The 24,458-nt window shown below is 54.7% G+C and overlaps 8 protein-coding genes across 8 annotated transcripts; 5 read left to right on the top strand and 3 right to left on the bottom strand.

Annotated features, from left to right (window-relative positions):
* Nucleotides 1–104: 104 nt before the first annotated feature.
* Nucleotides 105–2,088, bottom strand: BO70DRAFT_346086 (CAIB/BAIF family enzyme; the record flags this gene model as incomplete). Its single annotated transcript, XM_025541524.1, has 4 exons — nucleotides 1,564–2,088; nucleotides 1,226–1,527; nucleotides 682–1,176; nucleotides 105–629 (listed from the first exon to the last, which is right to left on the bottom strand). Exons 1-4 carry the CDS (start codon nucleotides 1,934–1,936, stop codon nucleotides 105–107), a joined length of 1,695 nt encoding a protein of 564 aa, XP_025394649.1. The 5' UTR covers nucleotides 1,937–2,088.
* Nucleotides 2,089–2,705: 617 nt separating this feature from the next.
* BO70DRAFT_419456 (non-ribosomal peptide synthetase) lies at nucleotides 2,706–5,794 on the top strand (the record flags this gene model as incomplete). Its single annotated transcript, XM_025547478.1, has 1 exon — nucleotides 2,706–5,794. The coding sequence occupies one exon, from the start codon at nucleotides 2,706–2,708 to the stop codon at nucleotides 5,454–5,456; it is 2,751 nt and encodes a 916-aa protein (XP_025394650.1). The 3' UTR covers nucleotides 5,457–5,794.
* A 28-nt stretch (nucleotides 5,795–5,822) lies between these two features.
* Nucleotides 5,823–7,432, top strand: BO70DRAFT_419461 (zinc-binding alcohol dehydrogenase family protein; the record flags this gene model as incomplete). Its single annotated transcript, XM_025547479.1, has 3 exons — nucleotides 5,823–6,338; nucleotides 6,455–6,572; nucleotides 6,732–7,432. The coding sequence occupies exons 1-3, from the start codon at nucleotides 6,081–6,083 to the stop codon at nucleotides 7,430–7,432; spliced, it is 1,077 nt and encodes a 358-aa protein (XP_025394651.1). The 5' UTR covers nucleotides 5,823–6,080.
* Nucleotides 7,433–7,550: 118 nt separating this feature from the next.
* On the bottom strand, nucleotides 7,551–8,949 carry BO70DRAFT_366605 (NADH:flavin oxidoreductase/NADH oxidase). The gene is made up of 2 exons (XM_025544378.1): nucleotides 8,774–8,949; nucleotides 7,551–8,716 (listed from the first exon to the last, which is right to left on the bottom strand). Exons 1-2 carry the CDS (start codon nucleotides 8,942–8,944, stop codon nucleotides 7,619–7,621), a joined length of 1,269 nt encoding a protein of 422 aa, XP_025394652.1. The 5' UTR covers nucleotides 8,945–8,949; the 3' UTR covers nucleotides 7,551–7,618.
* Nucleotides 8,950–10,181: 1,232 nt separating this feature from the next.
* Nucleotides 10,182–11,021, bottom strand: BO70DRAFT_356616 (uncharacterized protein; the record flags this gene model as incomplete). Its single annotated transcript, XM_025541941.1, has 1 exon — nucleotides 10,182–11,021. The coding sequence occupies one exon, from the start codon at nucleotides 11,019–11,021 to the stop codon at nucleotides 10,182–10,184; it is 840 nt and encodes a 279-aa protein (XP_025394653.1).
* Nucleotides 11,022–11,675: 654 nt separating this feature from the next.
* Nucleotides 11,676–14,730, top strand: BO70DRAFT_400932 (uncharacterized protein; the record flags this gene model as incomplete). The annotated part of the gene is made up of 4 exons (XM_025546961.1): nucleotides 11,676–11,958; nucleotides 12,023–12,382; nucleotides 12,459–12,507; nucleotides 14,685–14,730. 4 exons carry the CDS (start codon nucleotides 11,676–11,678, stop codon nucleotides 14,728–14,730), a joined length of 738 nt encoding a protein of 245 aa, XP_025394654.1.
* Nucleotides 14,731–17,076: 2,346 nt separating this feature from the next.
* BO70DRAFT_390728 (cell wall glucanase) lies at nucleotides 17,077–18,714 on the top strand. Its single transcript, XM_025546182.1, has 3 exons — nucleotides 17,077–17,322; nucleotides 17,393–17,827; nucleotides 17,897–18,714. Exons 1-3 carry the CDS (start codon nucleotides 17,208–17,210, stop codon nucleotides 18,556–18,558), a joined length of 1,212 nt encoding a protein of 403 aa, XP_025394655.1. The 5' UTR covers nucleotides 17,077–17,207; the 3' UTR covers nucleotides 18,559–18,714.
* A 3,640-nt stretch (nucleotides 18,715–22,354) lies between these two features.
* On the top strand, nucleotides 22,355–24,247 carry BO70DRAFT_175654 (MFS general substrate transporter). Its single transcript, XM_025538394.1, has one exon. The coding sequence runs from the start codon at nucleotides 22,473–22,475 to the stop codon at nucleotides 24,162–24,164; it is 1,692 nt and encodes a 563-aa protein (XP_025394656.1). The 5' UTR covers nucleotides 22,355–22,472; the 3' UTR covers nucleotides 24,165–24,247.
* Nucleotides 24,248–24,458: the final 211 nt, after the last annotated feature.

The raw sequence follows: 24,458 nt of genomic DNA on the forward strand, positions 1-24,458 counted from the left end.
CACTGTCGCCAATTGATGGGTGTTCAAGTGTAAGTGGTAAGTGTGTGAGTCCATCCTACGGTCAGGTGACTCTGGCGCGTACTCTTCCTTCACCTTCGCCCCCATCATCCAAACCGATTCTCCCACGACGTCACCGAATCGGCGCCATTCGGTCGACTCCCGCGAAGAAAACTGTTATCGACTCCATCCACATCCGCAACCGGTCGCACAACTTCGACCTCGCCGTTGAAATGACGCGAATACCATGTCTCAGTATGCGCCTCTTCCGGCGAGGTGGATGGCGGCACAAAAAGGTGCGGAAATCGCTCCTGCATCATCGCCACGGCCAGTCTCGAGCTACGGTCCACACTGTCGGAATATTGCACCTCAAAGAAAGCGGACGGTAAGGCTTTCCGAAGCTGGTTCTTGACAGGCTCCGGATACTGACCAACAGCGAAGAGAAGCAGGTTGAATTGCATGAGCGACACCTTGCCGTGGTACGAGCCACCGTATCGAGCCCGATTATACAGACCCGTCAACGCGACGATCGCGCCCATACATCCCGCGCCGTAGTCGGCGATTGGAAGTGGAGATACGATCGGTTCTGAACGGCCGAGGAATTCCCCGTATGATCTCGCAAAGCCGGTCAGCTGTGGGAATCGATTAGACACCATGGCTAGGAGCAGGGATCGGGACACATACACAGTCTGCGATTTGCTGCCATCCTGGACGGTCACGCCATTCGCCTTCGTGTCCGAAGCAGTTCTCGTCGACGTATATGATACCTTTCCCTCGCGATTCTGCTATTTTGGCTACCGTGGCAGGTCCGTATCCCAGTCTCTCGAGCACGCCTGGGCGGTAGCCGTCGATGAGAACATCTGCATCGGCTAACAGGTCCTCGAACTGCCGTCGTCCAGTAGTGGTCTTTAGATCGATATCAACGGTCCGCTTGCCCATATTACCGTCGACTTGGAAGAAGGGCACATCTGGCACTGATGGGCAGGTGATTCTCACCACATCTGCTCCGTATTCAGCAAGGATACGGCCGATGACGGGCCCTGCTATGACGCAAGTGAGCTCCAGGACTTTGACACCTTCGAGGATTCTCTGCGTCTTTGTCACTGGGAATCTCGTTGGAGGTGTGTTTCCCGGCAGACGCGAGCATTTCCACCATGGCTGGTGGACGTTGGCGCGCCCCTGTCCCTGTATATCAGCGAAATTCATCAAGAAAACGTGTGGATCTTACATGTGGAGTATTCTTGAACTCCTCGTGGGTATAGACTGTCAAACCAGCGTGTTTGACTGAACCGTTCAGGGTTTCCAATTCAGCTGCGTCGAATTTCTGGACCTGACTCTCAATCGCCCGCCGGATATCTTCATACTCAGTCAGGTCATCACTGTATCCGTCCAAGCCAATCATGTTGAGTGTAGGTGTGGGATTTAGAGAGCCATGAAGATGGAAGAACTCATTCTCGTTCTTAGTTTGGTACATGCTGGCTGCCAGTCGTCGATAAGGATTCGACTGGGCGGCATGAATATCGGTGTCTACTTCATCAGAACGACTCCGAAAGTGTTCAACATCACACTCACCTTTTAAGTGGCCGTTAACCTCCGGGTCTGTTCTTCCATGTCCATTGACTTTAGTCACCAAAGCCTGGAAGCCAAAAAGCGTTGCCCGTTCTAGATTGATCCGGACTTCCCTTGAGCCACAGCCGCGCCCGAACCGAAGGTCCGCAAAGGCTGCAGCCAGAGCGCCCTCCGTTCCCTTCAAGGCCGCTAGAGTCTCTGTTACCTTGAAGGGGACCGGATAGTATATCTGCTCAGATCCGGTGCTGAACCGCACGTTCTCGATGCATATTTGAGAAGGCAGATCGAGACTAGTGCTATTCTGCCAAAGAAAGTCAAATATCCGCCCCGTCTCTTTTGAGGGGTAGTACATCTTGCTTGGGGATGTCATGGTCAATAAGCTGAGACACCCTTCAGAGAGGAATCGCTCTCACAAAAGGCCTTGTGTGGGACATACCTCATCCCTGCCGACTACCTGATAGAGTATCCGGGGGTAAGCCCCTTACATGAGTGGACGAGACTGTTTGAGTTCTCCATCTTTACCTCGTGACATCATTTATGCTGGTGCAAGCAAATGGAGATGGCTGACAAGCCATGCAACCGTACTTGTGATACCCAACTGGGAATGACCCTGCTGAGTGCGTCTGGACATATACTTTAAATTGAAACCTTGCGTTCGTCCTTCCATTCTATTCACTAGGATTAAACACCCGCATTGATTTGAGTGGCCTTATGGAAGCTATTCTTGTCAGACTTTCTCATTCCTCTGAGTCCGGATACATTCCTTGAGCTTACTGCGACCATTCTGCCCCTGGACTAGAAAGGAAACTGGAAGATATTTTCGATGCCCCGGACCCATGTCAGTGGCGCCAATTGACGCCATCTAAGATGTCACGAGTAAATCTATGCGATAGGAGCAATGTACCATTCAGGAAGGAGAATCCTGCATCTAATCATCATGACACGTCACCAAATGTTGCCGCCTTATTCCGTGGAGAAAGTTGTGGTTATGAAACAGAGGATTCGGTCTTCTCATTCCCGTCTTGCCGCGGATTTCCGAATATTTAAACAGCAGGATTTTTTGAACCCCAGCTACTCATTTAGTTGCTATTCTGGTCCTTTTCAATTGTGTATTCTTAGATGTCATGACCACTTCAAATATGTCAGTGAGAAACCTCTCGGACCTCCTTCACGATGCAGCGAAAAGCCATGGAGCTCGCGAGGTTGTGTCCTACTTTACCGGGGATCCAGATAAAGACTCTTGTGCGCGACTGTCTTACACCGAGCTTCACAGACTCGCTATATCTAACATCAGTCTCATTCGTGACCTGCATCCCTCGAAGAGCAATGTTCTTCTCCATTTCGGAGATCATGTCGACAACATCATCTGGCTTTGGTCCACGATCTATGCCGGCTTCACTCCCGTCATGTCTACGCCCCTTCCCCGAAGCCCTGGGCAGTGCATCAAGCATTTGGAGCACCTGGATAGCCTTTTGGAGCACCCTGTATGCCTGACTCGTGAATCTCTGCGAGGGCAGTTTCCCGAGACAGTGCCCCTGCGGATTGTTGAGATTGAACACCTGCAAGCTCGTTCTGATTCAGGATCTGTACCAGACATCAGCGACACCAGAGAGGACATTCCCGCACTCCTAATGCTGACGTCGGGCAGTACAGGACCTTGCAAGGCTGTGCCTCTCAAAGCTCGCCAGATCATAGCATCACTGGCTGGTAAATGCGCAGCCTTGCCCGTGGACCCTGATTACACGTTTCTCAACTGGATTCGTCTCGATCACGTTGGCAGCCTCATTGAAATCCACCTCCATGCACTATATTCTGGGTGCAGCCAAGTCCATGTTCAGCCCGAGGACATCATCTCTCATCCGCTCAAATTCCTGCAAGTCATCCAGGAACAGCGTGTCGCGAGCACCTTCGCGCCGAACTTCTTTCTCGCCGAACTGAATCGCTGTCTTGATCCTTTGAAGACAGTCAAGCTCGACCTTGACATCAGCTGTCTGCGCTATATTGTCTCCGGGGGTGAGGCGAATGTGGTTGCTACTTGCTCGCGGTTATCGACGCTGCTAGCTCGATACGGGGCACCTGATAATGTGATTGTGCCTGGATTCGGAATGACAGAGACCTGTGCAGGATGTATATACAACCGGACCTGTCCGAGATATGAGATGGACCAGGGGTATGAGTTTGCCTCGATGGGGACATGCATCCCTGGAATTGAATTCCGCATCTCCTCGTCGGCTGGGAGCATACGTATCCCGCCTGGTGAAGTGGGAGACCTGGAAGTCAGAGGTCCGGTTGTCTTTGACTCTTACTACAATGATCCCACATCTACAGATCAAGCCTTCCGGTCAGATGGCTGGTTTCGAACCGGAGACACGGGCTTCATAGACGGGGCCGGGAAGTTGAACCTATCTGGAAGAACAAAGGAAGTGATTTGCATAAATGGCGTCAAGTACCTGCCTCATGAGTTGGAGGTAGCTTTGGAGGAAGCAGAAATTTCCGGTATTGCTCCTGAGAGTGTGGTGTGCTTTGCACACCGTCCGCCAGGCGCAGATACTGAGCAGGCGTGTGCCGTGTACCAACACAGCTACCCTTCGGATGATTATGCTGCTCGGTCGAGGGTAATGGCAGCCATTACTCATCGCATAATGCTGATTACAAACGGGAGTCCTTACATCCTACCGTTGCCAGCGGTGGAACGCACCTCGCTGGGTAAGATCTCACGGTCCCAGCTCAAAGCCGATCTGGAGTCGGGAAAGCTCTGTCAAGAGCAGTCACAAAACGAGGAGCAGATCCGCCACTACCAACAAAGTATGTTTGAAGCCCCAGCAACACCAACGGAACAGGTCATGGTCGAAGAGCTGGCTGGTTTGCTCCAACAGCCGACGCACACTCTGGGTGTCGAAAGCGATTTGTTCGAGATGGGCGTCACCTCAATCGGCCTCGTGCAACTACATCGGCGGCTGCAAGAAAGACTGTCACTCGACGATGCCTTTACAGTCTCCACCTGCATGTCCCATCATACAATCAGAGAACTAGCCAAGGCCTGTCATGACTGTCGCGAATACAACCCCGTTGTCACTCTCCGACCGCACGGCAGCAAGACTCCGCTATGGCTCGTGCACCCGGCTGCCGGAGAAGCACTGGTTTTCATCAACCTGGCCAAGCTCATGCCAGACCGACCCGTGTACGCATTCAGGGCTCGCGGATTCGGGGATGGAGAGCCGTACTTCACCAGCATTGAAGAGTGCGTCCGGACCTACCACAGCGCTATGAAGAAGCTGCAACCGCGAGGACCCTACGCGATCCTGGGCTACTCATACGGAGGAATGCTAGCGTTCGAGCTCTCCAAACTCCTCGAAGCAGAAGGCGAAAGCGTTAAATTCCTAGCGAGTCTCAACCGACCCCCATACGTCAGCCCACGCTTGCGACAGGTAACGTGGACGGAGTGCTTAGTGAACATCTCATACTTCCTAGGTCTTCTATCCCAAGACTCCTTCCGCAAGCTTCTCGGGGAAATGCGAGACATCTCCAATCCCGAAGCGATCACCCGCTTGATAAACATGGCCGATCAATCGCAGCTCCTCGCCCTCGGGCTGGACGGAAAGAAGCTGGAACAGTGGATCAACGTGGCTTTCAGCCTACAAGAGATCGGCCGCAGCTATGAGCCTAAAGGATCGGTGGCGCATCTGGATGTCTTTTACTGCGACCCGTTGGAGTTTCTGGGCGTGACTAGAGAGCAATGGCTGGAAAAACTATCGGCCTGGCAGGACTTCTCGAGAGAGGAGACACTGTATTTCGCCGTGCAGGGCGAGCATGCTAGTGCGTTGGGGCCGCAGAATGTGCAGGCTTTCTATAAGACATTGCGGAAAGCGCTGGCAGTGAGGGGGGCTTAACTGGAGAGGTATTCATACAGATTATCGGTGGTATTTGTATCCAGCAGTGTTTCATCCACACGGTTTCTGCAAAACACGGGTCTCGGGAGCCGGATGTTCCCTTGTCCTCTGAAGAATCGAGCCCGCCGTCGGCCCGCCCCCACCCAGTACTATCTTTTTTGGATTCCCGAAACATCGGCCCTCAGAAGCTGGAATAGCTTCGTCGCGATGTAATCTGCAACTTGAAGAAACTCAAATTCCCCACTCATGACATCAGACCCACACTGCTTAATAATGATTGGTAATCAGAGACATCATTAACTACCAATATAACAAGGTAACATCCTGGTCCATCAGCTTCTCCCTATACTCAAGTCTTGAAGGACTCGACTGCTTACCTTATATCTTCACTGTCTGTCGGACTTCGGTTTGCTATAACACCGAGGCCGATATTTGCTATCTGATATCTGGACCTGGTTCGCGTCTGCCTTATCCGTCCCTGGTGCTGCAGCTATATAGAGGTCCTGCAGGTGCTGCGAGATTTGCGAGAGAATCACATAACATTCCAGCTTTTACGCAGAATCAAGATTCCCTGACCTAGGAGCTACCCTCCCCATCACCATCCCAACGAAAGAAGCCACCACAATGAAAGAAGTCATCAACCTCACCGGTGCGCGCACCAAGATCGTTGACGTCCCCATCCCCACCTTCAACGATGACCAGGTCCTCATCAAGGTGATTGTATCTGGCTCGAACCCCAAGGACTGGAAAGTGCCGGAGATGGCCAGCCGCCCTGAGAAGCCGTTTGGGGCGGTGAACGAGCAGATGGCTCAGGGATTTAACCAGGGCGATGATATTGCGGGTGTGGTTGTGGAGGTTGGGAAGAATGTGGTGGGGTTTAAGGTACTTCTCCCGGTGCATCCCGCATGTATCAACTACGCCACCAGATAACCCTACATCCAGCATGCAGGATCTGCAATTCTGCATGGACATCTGGGCCGCGGCTGATATCCATACAGCAAGGCGACCGTGTCGGCGCATTCCACCAAATGCTCACCCCCGGCGGCTCCTTTGCTGAATACGCCGTCGCATGGGGCCACACGACCTTTCACCTGCCGGAGTCGACTTCCTTCGAGGGTATAAACCAACCCCATGCCCCCCCCCCCCAATATCCCCAATTCCCAGACGAACCCCCTCAACCCGATCTTAATCACAATCGCAACCACAACCACAACCTCAACCACAACCACAACTACAATTACAGTTATAATTACAACCACAACTAACACCCAACAGAAGCCGCAACGATCCCCCTCGCGGCGCTCACCTCCGCCATCTCGCTGCACCACCATCTCTCCCTGCCCCTCCCCTGGTCCCCCACCGCGGCCACAACCCGCCAAACGCCCCTCGTGATCTACGGCGCCAGCACAGCCGTCGGCGCCTTCGCCATCAAATTCGCGGCACATAGCAACATCCACCCGATCATCGCGATCGCCGGGAAAGGATCCACCTACGTGGAAACCCTCCTCGACGGATCGCTCGGCGATAAAGTCATCGACTACCGCCACGGAGCCGACGCCACCATCGCCGCTGTCAAATCGGCCCTCCAGCCCGGAGGACTGGCTGTTCGCCACGCCCTCGACACCATCGTCAGCGAGGACAGCACCGCCGTCCTGAGAGGTGTCATTGCCCCCGGCGGGAACATCAATTCCGTTCTGCCGAGCGCACCGGATGTTTCTCCCGGTGTGCCGTCCGTGACATATGTCAGTTCTGCGCATCAGGTCGGCGGGGCGGATGACTGCCGGGAGCTGTGTGGGGCGTTTTGTTCGTGGTTTACGGGGGCGTTGGGCAGTGGGCGGTTTAGTGGCCATCCGGTGCAGGTGAAGCCGGGGGGGTTGGAGGGCGTGCAGGGTGCGATGGAGGATCTGAAAGAGGGCAGGGCCAGTGCGGTCAAGTTTGTGTTTCGGGTGGGGGAGACCCCGGGGTTGTCGGGATAATTGTATACTACGCGACACGTACATGCTAGTTGTTGGTATTATGAGGGGAATGGGGGTATACCGAATTGATGGTCCAGAATGCATGACCAAATCCAATGGAAAAGAAACGATGAATCCACTCCACTCGACATTCAGATCAATTAAGTCTATGAATCATCACTGGTACATCCCTCTATCGCGTCCGATCTACGCATCGAAAATCGACGGCTTATACACGGCAGGGTCGATATAGCTCGGCCCCCCACGTCTCGTGAACCCCCAACGAATCTGGCTGGCCATGGAGATCTCGACGCCCAAATGCTGCGCAAACGTCCACGTCAACGCCGGATCCTTCTGGAAGCCACGGCCCACCAGGGCAACATCCAGCCCCTCCTTCTCGAGCAGATCGTTGGCCTGTCTCCCATCCGTGATGGCTCCCACCGCCGACACAAGCAACCTATCCCCGACAGCCTGCTTCACGGCCACCGCGAACGGCGCCTGGAAGAGCGGGCCGGACTTGACCTTCTGCGCGGCGTGCACGCCCCCACTGCTGATATCGATCAGATCGACCGCGCCCTGCCTGGCCAACTCCTCGGCGAAGCGAACCGTATCCTCCACGCGCCAGCTCATGTCCGGAAGCGTCTCCTCGAGCCAATCCGACGCCGAGACGCGGAGGAACACAGGAACATCCGGCCCGACAGCGTCCCGGGTGATCTGCGCCACCTCCAACGGCAGACGAATCCGATTCTCAAACGACCCGCCGTACTGATCCGTCCGGTTATTGGCAGCGGGCGACAAGAACGACGACAGCAGGTACCCATGCGCCGCGTGGATCTCCACGAAATCCGCCCCGGCCGCAATGGCCCGCTTCGTCGCATCCGCCCAGTCGGCCTTGAACTGCGCGATATCGGCCGCCGTCATGGCCCGCGGGGTCGGGAAACTCGCCGCGAACGGGACGTCGCTGGGCCCGAGGACCCGGTCGGGCCAGCCGTCGAGTTCGGCGGTCGCTTTCGCCGTGAACGAGATCCACGGCGCCACGGTGCTGGCCTTCCGGCCGGCGTGCGCGAGTTGCACGCCGATCTTCTGGTTCTGGCTGTGCGCGAATTCGATCACGGCTTGCATGGGCGCGATTTGGCTGTCTTTCCACAGGCCGACGTCTTGCGGGGTGATTCGTCCTTCGGGTTGCACGGCTGTCGCTTCGATGATCATCAGGCCCGGGCCGCGTTGGGCGATCCCGCCCAGGTGTGCGATGTGGTAGGGCGTCATGTGGCCGTCTTGGGCGCTGTATTGGCAGAGGGGGGCCAACTGGGATTGTTAGTGGGTGGGGATGAGGGTTGAAGGGGAGGGATAGAGGGAACATACACCCAAGCGGTTCTGGAAGGTGACGCCGCGGATAGTCAGCGGGTGGAACAGCTTCGGCACCGGCTTGCCGCTTGTCTGTGGGTTGGCAGCACTGCCGGCCGGGATGTCCTGCGCGGGAGTGAAGTAGGAGATGCCCGGCGCGGGGTGATTGACGAGGCTGGAGACGGTCATGATGGGCTAATTATTAGGTTAGATGTGAGTTATATGATCTGATGCAGTATTATATACAAGAGAAAGAAGAGCCGGTGAACAAACAGTGCAGTGAATAGAGTAGGAGGTAACCGCTGGATGTCCCATATTTATACATCCATCCCCCCCCCCCCCCCTTCCCACATCGAAAGCAGTGGAAACCTGCTTTGAAATCGACCCCGGGGTGAAGAATTGGAGAAGCCGCCATTTTTGCCCCTTCAAGCCAAGTCTCCGATCGCCGTGGTCTGACTCGGACCCATCTTGGAGATCGTTGGGGGTCTCTCAGTGGCCGGGAATGTGGAGACCTTCACCTCGTCATTAGTCAGGTCGTGTATTTGGGTCCCCCGTCGGGCGAAATTTGCCCCAGAAGTCTCCGAGAGAAGGGTCTGGGGAATATACTATGTACGGTGGCAGGGAGGACTGCAGGGGGATTGGGATGATGGATTAATAATTGCAACTGGCGAATATCTACTATCTATCTACATAGTACTATGTTACCGGGAGGTCGCATGATTGTAGCGGGGGTCAGACTCGGGGGGAATGCCGATGGTCCGTGCTGTATCCTGTGCATCCTGCAGTAATAAGCCGACCAGTGATGCTTTATGTAGATAGATAGTAATCTCCGCCACCTGCAGTTCCTGGTGAGAAGTTTATTTCCACGTGCTCGTATTATGACTGGCTCTTGGGGGAAATTTCCTCTGCTTACTGCGATGTACTATGGTTCGGGGTATTGGTTGATTATGTTGTTGGTTGGTGGCTCGGTGCCTCTGATGGGGGTCACCAGAGAGAGATAGATACCAGCTGGCTCTTTTCATCGAGACCGGGGTATTACTGTGTCAAATTCAGGGACATGTTATCGGGGCTGCCCCTCGATCATCCAACAGCGGGGTATATTCGTTGGTACTTCAAGGAGACGTGGTGAATACCGTGGACGGGAGTATACTTGCAAGTAACTACCTTAGGGTTTCGAAACACAACAGTCAATTTCCAACCTCAACAAAACAGCCACGTGGACGCTTTCCTGGAGACTCCTTCCAACAACCAGCCAACCAGCCAGTAATAACACCATGGAGACCTCATAGACATCAGACCGACCATTTCCCCAACAACAACAAACAACAAGAACAACAACTGCCGCAAATACCAACCACATCCACACCCCCCCAACCCCCATCATCCACCAACAAAGAGCTATAGGAGAAACATCCATATACCAAATCTACCCCGTCACCACCTCAGAATCCAAAATCCTCAACTGATCCTCCAAAAAGCCCCTCGTCACCACCCCCATCCCATTCTCATTCCCATTCCCCCCACCCCCCTTCGCCAAACGATACCTCACCAACCCCACCGCAAACACCACACTGCCCACATGCGGCGCCATCGCGATCCGCCACGCGAGCAAATACCCCGCCACATTCCAGACGACCTCCTCCAGCGCGGACCGGAACACCGGCGCCAGGTAGTCGTCTGTCGCGTCGCATCGCTCCGCCACGTACGCGTTGTACGTGTTCGTCCAGATGGTGTATTTTTCGAGCACGCTGGCGGGGAAGGTGGCGGTGGAGAGGGCGTCGTGCAGGGGGATGGGGGTGGGGCTGTGAGAGCGGGAGAAGAGGGGGTCTGGGTGCGTGAGGAAGATGAATGATGTGGAGGGTTCGGGGTAGATGAGGTAGTGGCGGGTGAGACTGGGGGTGAGACTGGGGGTGAGACTGGGGGTGGAATGGGAGTTGGTTGTTTTGGTGGAGACGTTCTTCGTGTTGATGTTCTTGGTGGTGGTGGTGGTAGCGCTCTTAATGTTGGCGTCGATGCTCTCGAGGGGTGGTTCTGTGGGGGCAACTTTGAAAGTCACGGCGAACTGGTTGTCCGCGGGCTCGTAGAGAATCTTCATCGTCAGGCCAAAGGTGGTTTTGATGATTGTTGACTTGGGATACTTCTTCGCGGTGGGCTCATCGGTCAGTCTGCGCCCCGCGTTGCCCGGTCTCTGGACGGTTTTGATATAGCCCTGGGGCTGGGACGCCGCGTTGAAGACGTTTAGTGGATGGAGGAGGAAGGGATCCATCTTGCTTGGATGGGGAGGCATTTGAGGAGGTTGGGAGTTTATGGCAGGAGAGGGAGGGGAGGGAGGATGCGGAGGATGAGATGTTTTCAAGGGCCGGCCATGCTCTGACTGAGGCGCTTGGGTGTGTCACTTGGATATTGAATAAAATAGGCCTGGTGCAATGTTTGTTCTTGTCCTGGCCTATGGTGCGGGAGTGATATTTAGAACCGGCCTGAGACTGATAATTCTAGAAGGGAATATCGGACGCTGGTTGCTATAAACCAGTAAGATTGCATATGGGTTCGCGTGAATTTCAACACAAACATCTTCTACCAGGGAGCATTTCACAAGCTGCCACAGAAGGATCTGTGAAAGCGGACGATAGTGCTTGTTGACGCGCCCAGAGTGCTTTGATACTTCACCTACCATCACAACAAACGCGGTATATGGGTTGGTCGCCGCCTCACTGTCCCACGGAACTAATTTGATACTCATCACTTTAACATCCGATATTCATCATCGTTGCAAGATTGCAATAATGTTCAAGCCAGCTGCAACATGAGCCCCTCGGGGCATCTCCATCCTTCTTCTCCATTATGTACATATCCACCCTCCAACGAGCACCCCCTCGAAACCCTCATCTTAAACCTCCCGACCACAACCACATCCACCAGCATGCGCCCGCTAAAACCCATCCGCCGAAATCTCGCATCCAAAGCAAAACCCACAGCCACTGCAAAAGGCACCAAACAAACCCCCCAACTTGTCGTCCAAGGAGCCAACGCCCTCCCCATCAACGACCCCGACGCTCCCGTCCCAACCCTCCAGGTCAAAACACTAAATTTTACTCCACCACAAGAGGTCGATCCAGGCAGAATCTGCGGCCTTTTCAGGCTGAGAATGTGCTACTCGAGCGACCCTGACCTCGTCGAGCGCCGAAACACGTTGGCTGAATTCCGTGCGTCTCTCATACCCATAGATAATAGGATAGATAATACCCCTTCCACTGCTAACACATCCAGAACGAGCTCTCATTGTGAAACACATCCGGGATAAACCCCCCTGTCATGAGCGCGTCAAAGCCATACTTACCGCCTGCATTAAACTCACATTCGAATCTTTCCGGGATGATGACGATGACGAGAAAAGCTCGTGCTCGTCTAGCGAACCCCCCAAAAATCTGGTCCTGAGGACAGACGTGAAGGTGGAGCGGTATACCCTGAGCCAAGGCGACGCGTGGCACTTAGTCGCTAACGCGCACCACGTTGTTGCGTATTCGGATGAGAGTGGTACATTGAGGGATTATCTGGTTGTTGGGGTTGCAGAGAAGGATGGGACGGGTAGGGCTGGGGTGATGAATTCTTCTGTGCTGGCGTATATGGGTGAGTTTGGGTTTTCTCTTCGCCTGGGTGTCTAGATGGGGAGGGTTGGTTGGTTGGATGGTGCTGATGGGTACAGCTATTGTCCATACGAGCCTGAAGGACCGGCAGGAGGATAATTCGGTGGTGTATGGGATCTCGACTGATGGGTGCTGTTTTCTGTTGTGGAAGATTGATAATTTGTCGAGGGTGAGTTGGCTTGTCTTGTCTAGGTAGGGAGGGGGGGACGTTGGCTGACAGTGGGGTGGATAGGTGTGTCGGAGTGAGGTGTATGATTTATCTTGCGGTGCAAAGGATGGGTTTGATGTTGCTTGTTGGAAGGTAGTGGGGCTTGTGAGGGGGATTCTGGGGAGGGTTGACAGGGACTGTCAGAGCCCTTCGCCGGTGATCAGCGGGAGCATGGCGTCTGCCTATCGTGGTGTTGAGTGGCGGATATGTCGCATGTGGCTGTGGCGGGTGAGGCCGATAGGGCAAGGAGGGGGAGGGTGCAGAGGGAGAGGGGTTTGAAGTACATGCTGGGTGGTTGAGCAACCCTGAAGGAGTGGACTGGTAGAGTTGAATGGGAGTCGAAGGAGCGACAGGAGAGGGGAGGAGAGGAGACGCAGCGAGTGAGTGAATGTCCAGCGTTGGTGTCCAAAACACGAAATCAAGCGGGCGAGTCTGGTCACTTTATACGCGAATCCTTCTGTCAGCTTGGAACTGGTTTCATTCTACTTCTACTTCCAGCTCCACCTTGCGAGTGATGATACTTCCCCCATCCTTGGTGAGGGATGTGTAACACGCACTGTGCCTTCTGACAGACGACACGACCCATATCTCCAGCTCCTCGTATTCACTTCCGCCCTCACCTTCATTCCAGCCGACATCCAAATTCATCTAAATCGTTCAACCCAATAATCAGCCCTCACCACGTAGCACAATGCAAGAATATTCCGACCCGCATACTCCGGCAGCCCAGAATTGCGCTATATAAGTCACTCGAATATAATATTGTGTAGACCCAAATCCCCGCCGGACACATAGCACAACAATCCACCACCGTACGAGTCCCATGATCCCAAACTGGCATTTCACCCGCAATATCACCTAAAAGATCACTCTCAACAGACCTCCGGAGTACAGGCTCCTCCCATGTAATAACCCTCGATCTCTCCAGCGCCACGGCATGGATGGCATGCACAATGTCCTTGATCCCGACTTTGGCGGGTTCAGGTGTCCGCTTCGGGGGGTGCCTTGCGAAGGGCGAACCGCCCTCGGAAATGATTACCCGGCGGAGTTAAGGTTGGACTGATGTGCTTTGTGTGTGATGGATGAAGGAGCGGTATTCTAGGGTGAGCAGGGACATGTTTAGTGGTTTTTGAAGGGTGGGGATGGTTGCAATTTGCAACTTGCAACTTGCAGCTAGGAGGTATATTGGTGTTTATGGGACTGTGATATGGCATGTTTTTTGTTACCATCAGTGCAAAAAGAATATTTGGTCTGATTGTGATCTTGAGGTTTAATGTTTCTGGGATGCCCTTCTGTAGGTAACACAGTATAGCTTGTGAAGGGTTGGTTGTGGCAAGATACTAGCCCCGCGATATATATTTTCTGTTTCAAAGGGAAAATTATTAAAAAGGTACCAAGGTTTCATGGATCCTTACCATAATATCTGAAAAAAAAAAACCCTATTAATCTATCTGACTCCGGTATCTGCCACTCACTATAGAGTGATCGACAAAAAGAGAAATTTCACGCAGGTCCGTCGGGGCGGACCGCAGACATGATTTCGTTGGTGTATTCACGGATATAACTTTCCGCTGATTTCTAACCTTCCCACCCAGTCAGACTGGCTGTTGGCATTTCGTGTGAGAATTCAAGACTCAGCTGAAGCTATGGGTCTGACTGCTTAACAAGTCTTTCGTGGGGGTTGGATTTAGCCTGGATGCCCTCGGTCGGTTCACACGAGTGACCTGCGACATCAAAGTCCATACAGCTGGCATACGAGATAGGGCATCTTCCCAGCACCATATCTGCCTTTTTTCTGGGAGATTGAGTCGCCGGTGGCAAATAACCAATTGTTATCTAGGTGGCGTATGTCCTGACCACAAAGGGGTGGACAATCGAAGGGAGTGGGAAGCTCACCCATGCTCTTATCCGCTTACCATTGCGGCCTAAAACAGTACTGATGCGATTCCTGGAGACAGGCCATGAGCAAAATAAATAGATATATACGGAGTACGGCGTAACTGCGGCTGAATTCTATCCACGGTTCAAGACTGCAGATAGTCACCCTTCCCCTATATCCGATGCTGATGAACTGCAGTCGCCGCTACCCCAAGATCGGGCTATCGAGGGACATTGAGGGGTAAAGGGGTACAATGTCCTTTTCTACCGTATTCGAAGTACGAAGTCGAAAACATCCGTCCCGAGGCTATCTATGCTAATATTAACCCATGTTCAATTGACGTTCCCCGCGGAGGTCACGAGCCCCTATATCCGCCTCATGACGCTAAGACGGAGGTATTGAAATGAGACTGCGTCTAGCGGGTGCGAATAGGGGGTTGGCCCTTGTGAGCATTGTCTACGGATTATAGCTGATGATTTGATCTGGATGATAACGAGGAACGTGGTCGACATGCATAACCAGATGAACTGATTGTCTTTGTTTCGAAATCCTGCAATTTTATCTCCGGCTTCACACTACGTCCTGCCTGGCATAAAGATATTGTCATATTTTGGCGTAGCTATGAATATGGCCTGTGTTTTATTACCTTCACCACCGCAATCTCCTACGACGCTATTTATACGCCTGAAATTAATAGTCCCGGTAGTGTCGGTAGTCCAGCAGTCCCTAGCCTTGGCATTGTCTCATTGACATTTGACACACCCAGTAACTACACTCCCCACAATTTCCCAGCACATGTCTTGGAAATTAGTAGGATATGATGTAGCCTTGAGATTTGAGAAGCGGCACATGCTCCGGAGTAAACCCTGATCCTTTGGAGCCCCGCATTCGCCAACGACCACCAGTTCGCGCTGGATATTGGATGACTTTACCCGGGGTGCCGTTCGAGTGGGGGCCTCGGAGGCAGCCATGAACCATGATGCGTGCGGTTATTCGTTCTACCTTGGCTGGTTGCGCGAGCGGGAAAACTTTGCGCAGGTACGGGGTATGATCAGGTTATGATGATTTGATCGATTGATATACTCACCCCGTGTGGCAGCGGGTAGCTGCGGTTGGGTTCCTTAGCGGCGGAAAGAGGGGGTGGACTATCTACTATTTTCGACTGCTTCGCTGCCTACGATGTCTTTCTAGCAGATCTCTGCTCTGTCGAGTATTGGGGCTTAACTGCGACGGTGGATTAGGGCGTGTATATATAAATACATCATCGGGTAAGACACGCATTGGGGACGGACAGCACGGATAAGGTTTAGCCAAGCTTTGGTGATGGCGGTTGGAATTCCATCCGAGCTCTCGGAAAAACTTGGGATTTTGAGCATTGGGGGGATGGGCTACCTACCGGCCGAGATGGTGGGATTGCTCCTGTCAATCAATGACAGTGTTGACACGGACGTGAGGGCAATTTGGGGATCGGATATCGTATGGATGGCTTGATCCGAGTTGAACATCAGATTAGACCATCAGATTAGCCCTGCATTGGGTCACGTGTGGAAGTACTACTTTGATAGAAAGTACTTAGATAGTTAGGGAGGTAGGAACAGGGAACTGGCAACCGAGACTGTTGTCTTGAGTCCACTCTCGCGTCAGGCAACTGATTGGTAGGTGGCTTTTAGTAACGGCGTTAGTCACTTCCTTTGTCCACCGACCCACCGGCGGAAGATTCTGGTCATCCTCGGCCCCTCGGGAGCGCTCCGAGGCCTCCTCCCAGTGCTCAGCCATCACACACACACACTCTCTCTCTGCAGCAATTCAACACCACCATCAGGGGGAGATACCCGAGAACCCTGTTCAGGGTCAAGAGGCGACGTCCCGAGTCAGCGATGCACCTGGTTATGCTGGAACAAGCAGCTGCGCCTCGAGCATCATCATCGGGATCAGCGCCCGCCAGGCACCTTATGACACAGGACGCGCAATGCCCCTGAGATAGCTCGGATTGAGCGCCCCAGTGGCGGCACTAGCAAAGCTTGACCGCAGCAATCCAATTGTCCCCAGCAAATCCTGCTGCCTATCAAGCTGCGCGAGTCGATTGTTTATCCGTCAACCTGTGAACTCTGATGGTCGCACCAATGGCCCTCTCGCATCCTGCCCACTCACTTATCTGCCCTGCACCACGGCCAATGGACAGCCCTCGTCCCGGGCAGCATCATCTGGCTCACCTGCAGCATGATTCAGTAGTATGGGAGTAGCATCGCCTCTAGCGCCGCCAGGAACTGCCACCAGTCTGCAGTCGGTCCCCCTTCGGCTAGCCGGCCTACCTAGTCGCAAGCCCTGGCCCGATATCTATGTATCTATCTAGTATTCTAGATTTCTCCGTCTCCGGCCGTTCGCTTGTTCTCACTCCACTGCCCTTTGGCTGTCGCCTTGTCCCACACGTTCCCCTTTTCCGGCTCCCGGTTGTCCCTCCCCCCCCCCGGTCGCGATGGAGAATCGATGACATGAGTGATTTTCCTCCCCCCCCCCCCCCATAATAATCAATACCAATATAATGATAAGCCCGCCCCGGAACATTGTTCACAACTGAAACTCCGCTGCCGTTTCATCTTTGCACTGTAGCCCACCACGCTCGTTAACGGTGGTTTGAACGTTCTTGTTCAACCCTATTGTTCTGGCTGCAGTGCATTGAAGGTTCAGTCCAACAAATACAAGTAGTCCAGACACCTCACAATGCGTCCCGTCGCGACCCTCTTTCTGGCCGCCCTGGCTGCGGCCACCGTCCAGGCCACGGCCCCGACCTGCAGCGCCGACGACAAGTGCCCGGAGGACTATCCCTGCTGCTACAGTGAGTTGCCCTAAGTGGTATCCCAACGGCCCCCTCACCTGAACAAACCCCCATCTAACCCTGACAATAGGCGGAATGTGTGGTGTCGGCACCTACTGCCTGGGCGGCTGCAACCCCCTCGACTCCTACTCGCTCGACTCCTGCGCGCCCGAGCCCATCTGCAAGAACCAGACCTACACCTTCACTAACATGGACAACGCCATCCTCTACGATCACTACCTCGGCAACGCCACCGAATACGACTGGGTGTACAGCGGCTACCCCAAGATCCAGAACGACAGCCTGTGGCTGACCATGCCCAACGGCACCACCGGCAGCCTGTTCGCCCTCAACCACTACATCTGGTACGGCAAGATCTCGGCCTCGATCAAGAGCAGTCGCACCAAGGGTGTCATCACCGGCTTCATCCTGATGTCCGACGACGAGGACGAGATCGATTACGAGTGGGTCGGCTACAACCTCACCAGTGTCCAGACCAACTTTTACTTCCAGGGAATTGAAAACTGTACGTCCTTACGTCCCCTCACCTTTCCCCCCTCCCCATCACCTCCACTCATCTAACCAACAACCCTAGACACCAACGAAGTCACCGCCGCCGTCTCGGACGGCGACACCTTCGACGACTGGCACACATACACGATCGACTGGAAGCCCGAGACGCTGGAATGGCAGATTGACGGCGTGACGATGCGCACGCTGACGCGCAACTCGACCTACAACGCCACCGCCGGCCGCTACCAGTACCCCCAAACCCCGTCGCGCCTGGAAATGTCCCTCTGGCCCGGCGGCTCCGAGGCCGAGGGTCTCGGCACCATCGAATGGGCCGGCGGGCTGATCGACTGGAACAGCACCGACATCGAGGAGTACGGCTACTTCTACGCCCAGTACAAGAACATCACCATCGAGTGCTATCCCGCGCCCGCCGGCACCATCGACGACGGCGACGTCTCGTACGTCTACACCAGCGACTCCGGCCTGTCCAGCACCATCGAGCTGTCTGGGAACTCCACCGTGCTGAACAACCTCGAGGATACGGGTCTGAACATGACCGCCGGTAGCAAGGTCACCGCGTCGGACAGTTCGTCGGATAGTTCGTCCGGCTCGAGTTCTTCGTCCGGAAGCTCCAGCTCCAGCTCCGGCTCGAGTAAGAGTGCCGCTGCTTCGCACGGTCAGTGGGCGGTGCAGGGCTCGTTGGTCGCCGCCGTCGCTGCCGTCGTGGCTTTGAGCTCTCTGTGAGGGCTTGGGATGTACATCCCCTCATCCCCTCCCTCCCCGGGGGACTGTGTCTCGTTTACTTCTCGTTCGGTATATATACTTTACAGACTTGGTGCGCGGATCTCATGCGCCAATGTATTCACCATGGTGTATTATATTCTTAGAATAATGTTAATGCCTTTTGTCATGTCTGCCGTCGCGTGGTGTGTAGAGCGGGAGCAGCGGAAGGGTCAGGAGACGGGGTGTGGGGGGATATTTGTGAGGATGGGATGGGATGATGTTTCAGATCTAGATAGCTCTCTTGGTTCTAATGAGTGGTGTTTTGCTCCTCGAGATATCGCCACCTACAAACCACAAACAGAGCAGAAAAACTGTTGGCCACTATGTAATGGCAAGTGAGACCGGTCCCGGTCCTCCTTCCCCGACCAGAGGGGGGCGTGGATCCCCGTCGCCTAAACACACGCGGAGTTCCATGCGATGTCCGCGCCGAGTCATCTCCGGGCTTGGTGAGATGATCAGGGTGGTTTTAAAGGGGATCTGCTCTCTGTGATCAGTTGGTACAGAAAGGAGAGATAAAATCATTGGAGTCGGGTGGGTGTTCACCCTCCCTTCGGACTCAGTGATCGGGCTCTCTTCGCATGTCTAGTGTGGTAGGAGGCAGTTCAAATATTCCTGTCTTCCTATTCTTCTCCCAGTGCCGAAAAGACCCTCCATGATAGAAGATATCTCCAAATCAGAACACCCCCATCCTTTATCCCGTCCTAGCCGTGTCAGTGTCACCAGCAACAACCGCGCGGAAACAAATCATAGTTAATGACAATCAGTCAGTCAGCAGACCAGCCCGAACCCCGGCGGAATAAATGACTATTAAAGAAATAAGCAGTAGAACCTCAGATCCCGACATTCTCCCACACACCCTCTTATTCCATATACTCGGTCATAACTCTGAACAGAAACTAAAAAAAAAAAAAAAAAAGTTAAAAGCCGAAGACCCGTTACTGCTGACCCGCTAGATCCCACATCGGCCGATACTGCATACAATGATCAATCTGAACTCCCGAGACCTGGACAGAGCTGGACAGGCGGGGCGAGGCCATTGTCCACCCGGGGGTGGTGACCATGCAGGTGCATGCTTTTGGGCAGGGTGTCGGGAGGTGCCGAATTATGTTTATCCGGGGGCATCATTCCGTGGGACGGGGGGAGTAGAACCATGTCCAAAGCCGACCAATCAATGGAGAAGGGAAGGGTTGTGTTGGACGGTTTTTAGGATATGTTGTAAAATAGTTTTTTGATAAAGGAGTGCATGGCAGAGAGGGGAATTTTATAAAGTAACTTTGATGGGGTCCAGACAGGCATGCTCGCTGTAAGACGATCGATCCCCATGTACGGCCAGCCCTCCACGGGGTAGAAGTCCGGAGAAAAGCGGAGAATCGGAGCTGCCCGACTAGGCTGGAACAGGCAGCTGGTCGATGTGATTCCGAGGCCTCCTCCGAGGGAATCGGCATCCAGGACCGGGATGGGGGATAGAGGGGGGGCTATAATCTGACGGGATGCATGGGGCAATGCTTGTGCGTTACGGAGGAGATGCGGGTGGTTGATGTCTGTTGGCTGGTGTGGTTGTGTGGTTGTCGGTTTGTGCCACGGAGATGGGGATTGGCTGCTGGGGTTTGCTGTTGGCATACGGAGGAAAAGTGTCGGATAGAGAGCTCTACTGAGAAAAGGCTTATCATGAGAAGTGGTTGACGTACTCACCTGCTACTTCGGCTAAATAATCGGTAAACTGGGACGTGAGTATCTCCGAGGGTCAGGAAGTAGTATACCCCAGGGCACGGGATGATATCCTGTTTGGCATGATCCGGAGACGAGACTATTGTTGGGATCGGAGTCGGATTGCCATCGGGAGAATCATTACCTGAACGGTTCTGTCAAACCCAGTATCATTTAGTATCAGGCCTCCTACTTAGGTGTCAGGACACCTTTTTAGCCGAGTGGTCTTTTTGGTCTGTCAGGTTCACCGTCAATCAACAGAACAAATCTTGCCCGATACACAGGGCTATGTATGTTCATGGTGATGCAAATGGGTCTTCCTGCCGCGTGGGATGCGGCTTTTCTGCCAGTGGAGTAGAGTGTCGCATGAATGCGACCTGACGGTAGAGGGATGCAAACCCTATTCACTGCTACTCAGTGTGCAAACCGGCGCATACGCGGTCCGGTAGGCTTGAGGGGCCGAATGAGAGGGCGATGGACGACGACGGAGGAAGGTTAGTCGGCTGAGACAGCAGTCGGCCATCATATGATAAGCCCGTCCAGAGGCTGATCCGGGCAGAACTGGTTTTGCAGGCCTGTGTGGAATTGGATGAGGGCGCGATGATGCAGAGTGGGTCGCTGTTGGTCAATGAGGGCCGCCGTCGGCACATCCTGGCTGCGGTTCCCGGGTTAGTGCGGGCATCGGGGGCGGGGGGGTGATGCTGGTAACAGTGCTGATGCTGATGCTGATGCTGATGCTGATGCCACCAAGGATTGATATGATTGCGCGAGATGGGTACTCTGAACGGAGTACTGTGAGTTCCGACTCGCGGGAGACGGGGGATCCTGACGGTAGTTATGTTGTGTTGTCGTTGGGTTGTTATGGTCTATGCACTCTCCATATTGTGGGTGCGATGTATCGACCGACCGATGATCCGTCGGGCCAATATTAGGTGTGGCGTCGGGTTGCATCGGAGTCGGGATGAAGCCAGAGGACGGAATGGGTGCAGGTCTGACACGGCGCGGATTGGCCGGCCGAAATTAGGCGGAAGCCAAGGGATAAGCCTGGGAGTTGATATCAGGGGTATGTTGTATGTTATCGGACCGGCATATGGGCAGGATGGCATGGCGTCGAAGAGGGCAGTTGACAGGCGCAAGGAGAGCCCTGCGTCATGGGGAAGGGGGGAAAGTGCTAGGCTGATACGGAGTAGTTGGGAACGCGGAGAACAGGCTGGGGAAGGAGGGTGGATGAATCATGGAGGCAGTAGGAGTTAGTAGTAGTGGGTAACCCGACTAGTAGTTAGTAGTTAGAGCCTGCCTATCAGACAGTCAGACAGTCAGACTGCCAGCGAAAAATGCCCCAAAAGGCGTGAATGCAAGACTGACGTCATGCTGACCCCGGAAACCACCACGGTTCCGTGTGTTCGTCAGGCTGCCCTGACTGTCTCTTCTCTCCTCTCCCTCATGCCGAAGAGACATCGCGACAAGGTTTGCTCGGGCATCCCCCGTCCCGATCACCGGCCGTATGGCAACCCGACCTCGACTCGGTACCACTCCCATCGCAAATCAGAGGCCATCCGCGTATCTCAGCCCTCGATCCAGCCATGGTCCGCGTCCGCTGCAATGGTGGCCAATAGCAAGTGCCTCCGGCGACTACAGCCGAGTCCGATTCCAGGCCCTCGCTGACGGGCCGGAACTATGACGCAAACGGGAGAAGATCTCTTCCGCCAACCCCGACATCTTCACTATCATCCCGGTTGTTGGGCCAGAGGCCAGACATGGCGAATCATCCTGGAACCTGCCTGCTTTCCCTGTTCGACCGTCCCTGGCGTGTCATTCGCCATGGCCATCCCCCGCAGGATGCCCTCACGTCACGCCACTGACGGCAGCCATGTGCGCAAACCAGCCAGCAGCCGGCCGGAAGACTGCAAGAGAAAAGATGTGCAAAGATAGTATCAGGCAGGCCAGGAGGGATCAGCGATCTATAAAGACGCCTCCCATCCCTCCTCGATGTCAGTCGTCACTCCAGCATCATCTGCAATCCAATCATCCTCGTCTTCTGTCTACCCTTCCAGGTATTGATTGGTGCTTGAGCTCTACTCCTCCTCCTCCTCTTGCATCTCCACCCCCGCATGCCTGGGTATCCAGAATCTGACATTTCCCCGACAATCACTTGATCGACCACCATCATGGCGGCCTCTGAGAATCAACCGCAGGACGGCGCCACTGCCGATCCCCAGCTATACGAGGAGAAGAAGTCCAACTTCCCCGACGAGAGCAGGGGTCGCACCCGCAAATCAGAATCCGATGCCCCAACGGCCCTCCAGGCTGAACACGCCCACTCCCCGTCTGGCAGCGACAGCGATGTCTCCTCCAGGAAGAAGCCGCGCGCCGACGGCAAGCGGGAGCTGACCGAGGATGACTGCTACGAGAAGCTCGGCTTCTGCTTCCCCTGGTACAAGAAGTGGACCATCCTGACTGTCGTCTTCATAGTCCAGATGTCCATGAACTTCAACACGGGCGTGTACTCGGATGCCCTCACCGGCATCGAGGACGAGTTCGGCGTCAGCGCCCAGGCCGCCCGCGTTGGCCAGGCCGTCTTCCTGATCGCCTATGCATTTGGCTGTGAGCTGTGGGCGCCCTGGAGTGAGGAATTCGGGCGCTGGCCCATCATGCAGCTCAGTCTGTTCTTGGTCAACATCTGGCAGATCCCCTGTGCCCTGGCACCCAACTTCGGCACCATCGTCGTGTGCCGCATCCTGGGCGGGCTCAGTTCCGCCGGCGGGTCCGTCACCCTGGGCATGACCGCTGATATGTGGGAGATCGACGATCAGGGCTTCGCAGTTGCATACGTCGTCCTCTCCTCCGTGGGCGGCTCCACCATCGGACCCGTCTTCGGTGGCTTCATCGGCCAGTACCTCTCCTGGCCTTGGGTGTTCTGGGTGCAGCTGATTTTCGGCGGCTTCACGCAAGTCCTGCACCTCCTGATAGTCCCTGAAACCCGCGCCACCATCCTGCTGGATCGCGAAGCCAAGCGTCGTCGCAAGTCCGGCGAAGACCCCAACATCTACGGCCCCAACGAGTTGAAGGAGAACCGGTTGAGCGTCAAAGAGATCCTGCGCATCTGGAAGCGTCCCTTCGAGATGTTCGTCCGCGAGCCCATCGTCCTGTGCCTGTCCCTGCTGTCCGGCTTCTCCGATGCTCTGATCTTCACTTTCACCGAGTCCTTCACCCTCGTGTTCGACCAGTGGGGCTTCGACACCCTGACCAACGGCCTCGCCTTCTGCTCCATCCTCCTGGGTTACATCCTCGCATACCTGATCTTCCTGCCTGATATCTGGCGCCAGCGCCAGATCCGCAAGCGCGACGGCAACGCCGCCCGTCTGGCTGAGCGTCGACTCCTGTTACTCCTGTTCCTGGCCCCTCTCGAGCCCATCGGTCTGCTCGGCTTCGCATGGACCTCCATCGGCCCCGCCTATGCCCCGTGGATCGCCCCGCTCATCTTCGCCTGCCTGATCGCCATCGCCAACTACTCCATCTACATGGCCACGATCGACTACATGGTCGCCGCGTATGGCGAGTACTCCGCCTCGGCCACCGGGGGTAACGGCTTCGCGCGAGACTTCCTGGCGGGCATCGCCACCATGTATGCCACCCCGCTGTACGAGAACATCGGCGGCAAGTTCCACCTGGCGTGGGGCAGCACCCTGCTCGGCTGCATTGCCGCGCTCGTGGCTATCCCGATCTACGTTTTCTACTGGAAGGGTCCTGAAATCCGTCATCGCAGCAAGTTCGCGCAGACCCTCGCTGCGGACCGCGAGAGACACGCGGGTCGCAGGGCCAGTCGGGTTCGACGGGAGTCGATGCCGTACCCTGTTTAGGATGAGAGTTTTCCTTTGCATTCGTCCATGCATTGAGCGCGAGAATACCCCTCTTTTATGTTTGATGGCCTGCCCCCCCCCCCCCCCCCCCCCCCCTTCAGCCTTTGTGTTGGGGACATGTCAGACCTAGACAGATTATATATACCCCAGAGTCTAGAATTGATCAGTTGCCTTTATGTCTTGTCGATTCTAGCGTAGTACCATGTAGAGCATTGTCATTGTCAATCTAACCTCAAGAATATATGATGTTGCTACCAGGTGAGCCAGAGTTCTTTGTTATGATCCTTCCTTTAG

This window comes from Aspergillus heteromorphus (genome assembly GCF_003184545.1).
Source record: "Aspergillus heteromorphus CBS 117.55 chromosome Unknown BO70scaffold_48, whole genome shotgun sequence".
NCBI classification, from domain to species: domain Eukaryota; kingdom Fungi; phylum Ascomycota; class Eurotiomycetes; order Eurotiales; family Aspergillaceae; genus Aspergillus; species Aspergillus heteromorphus.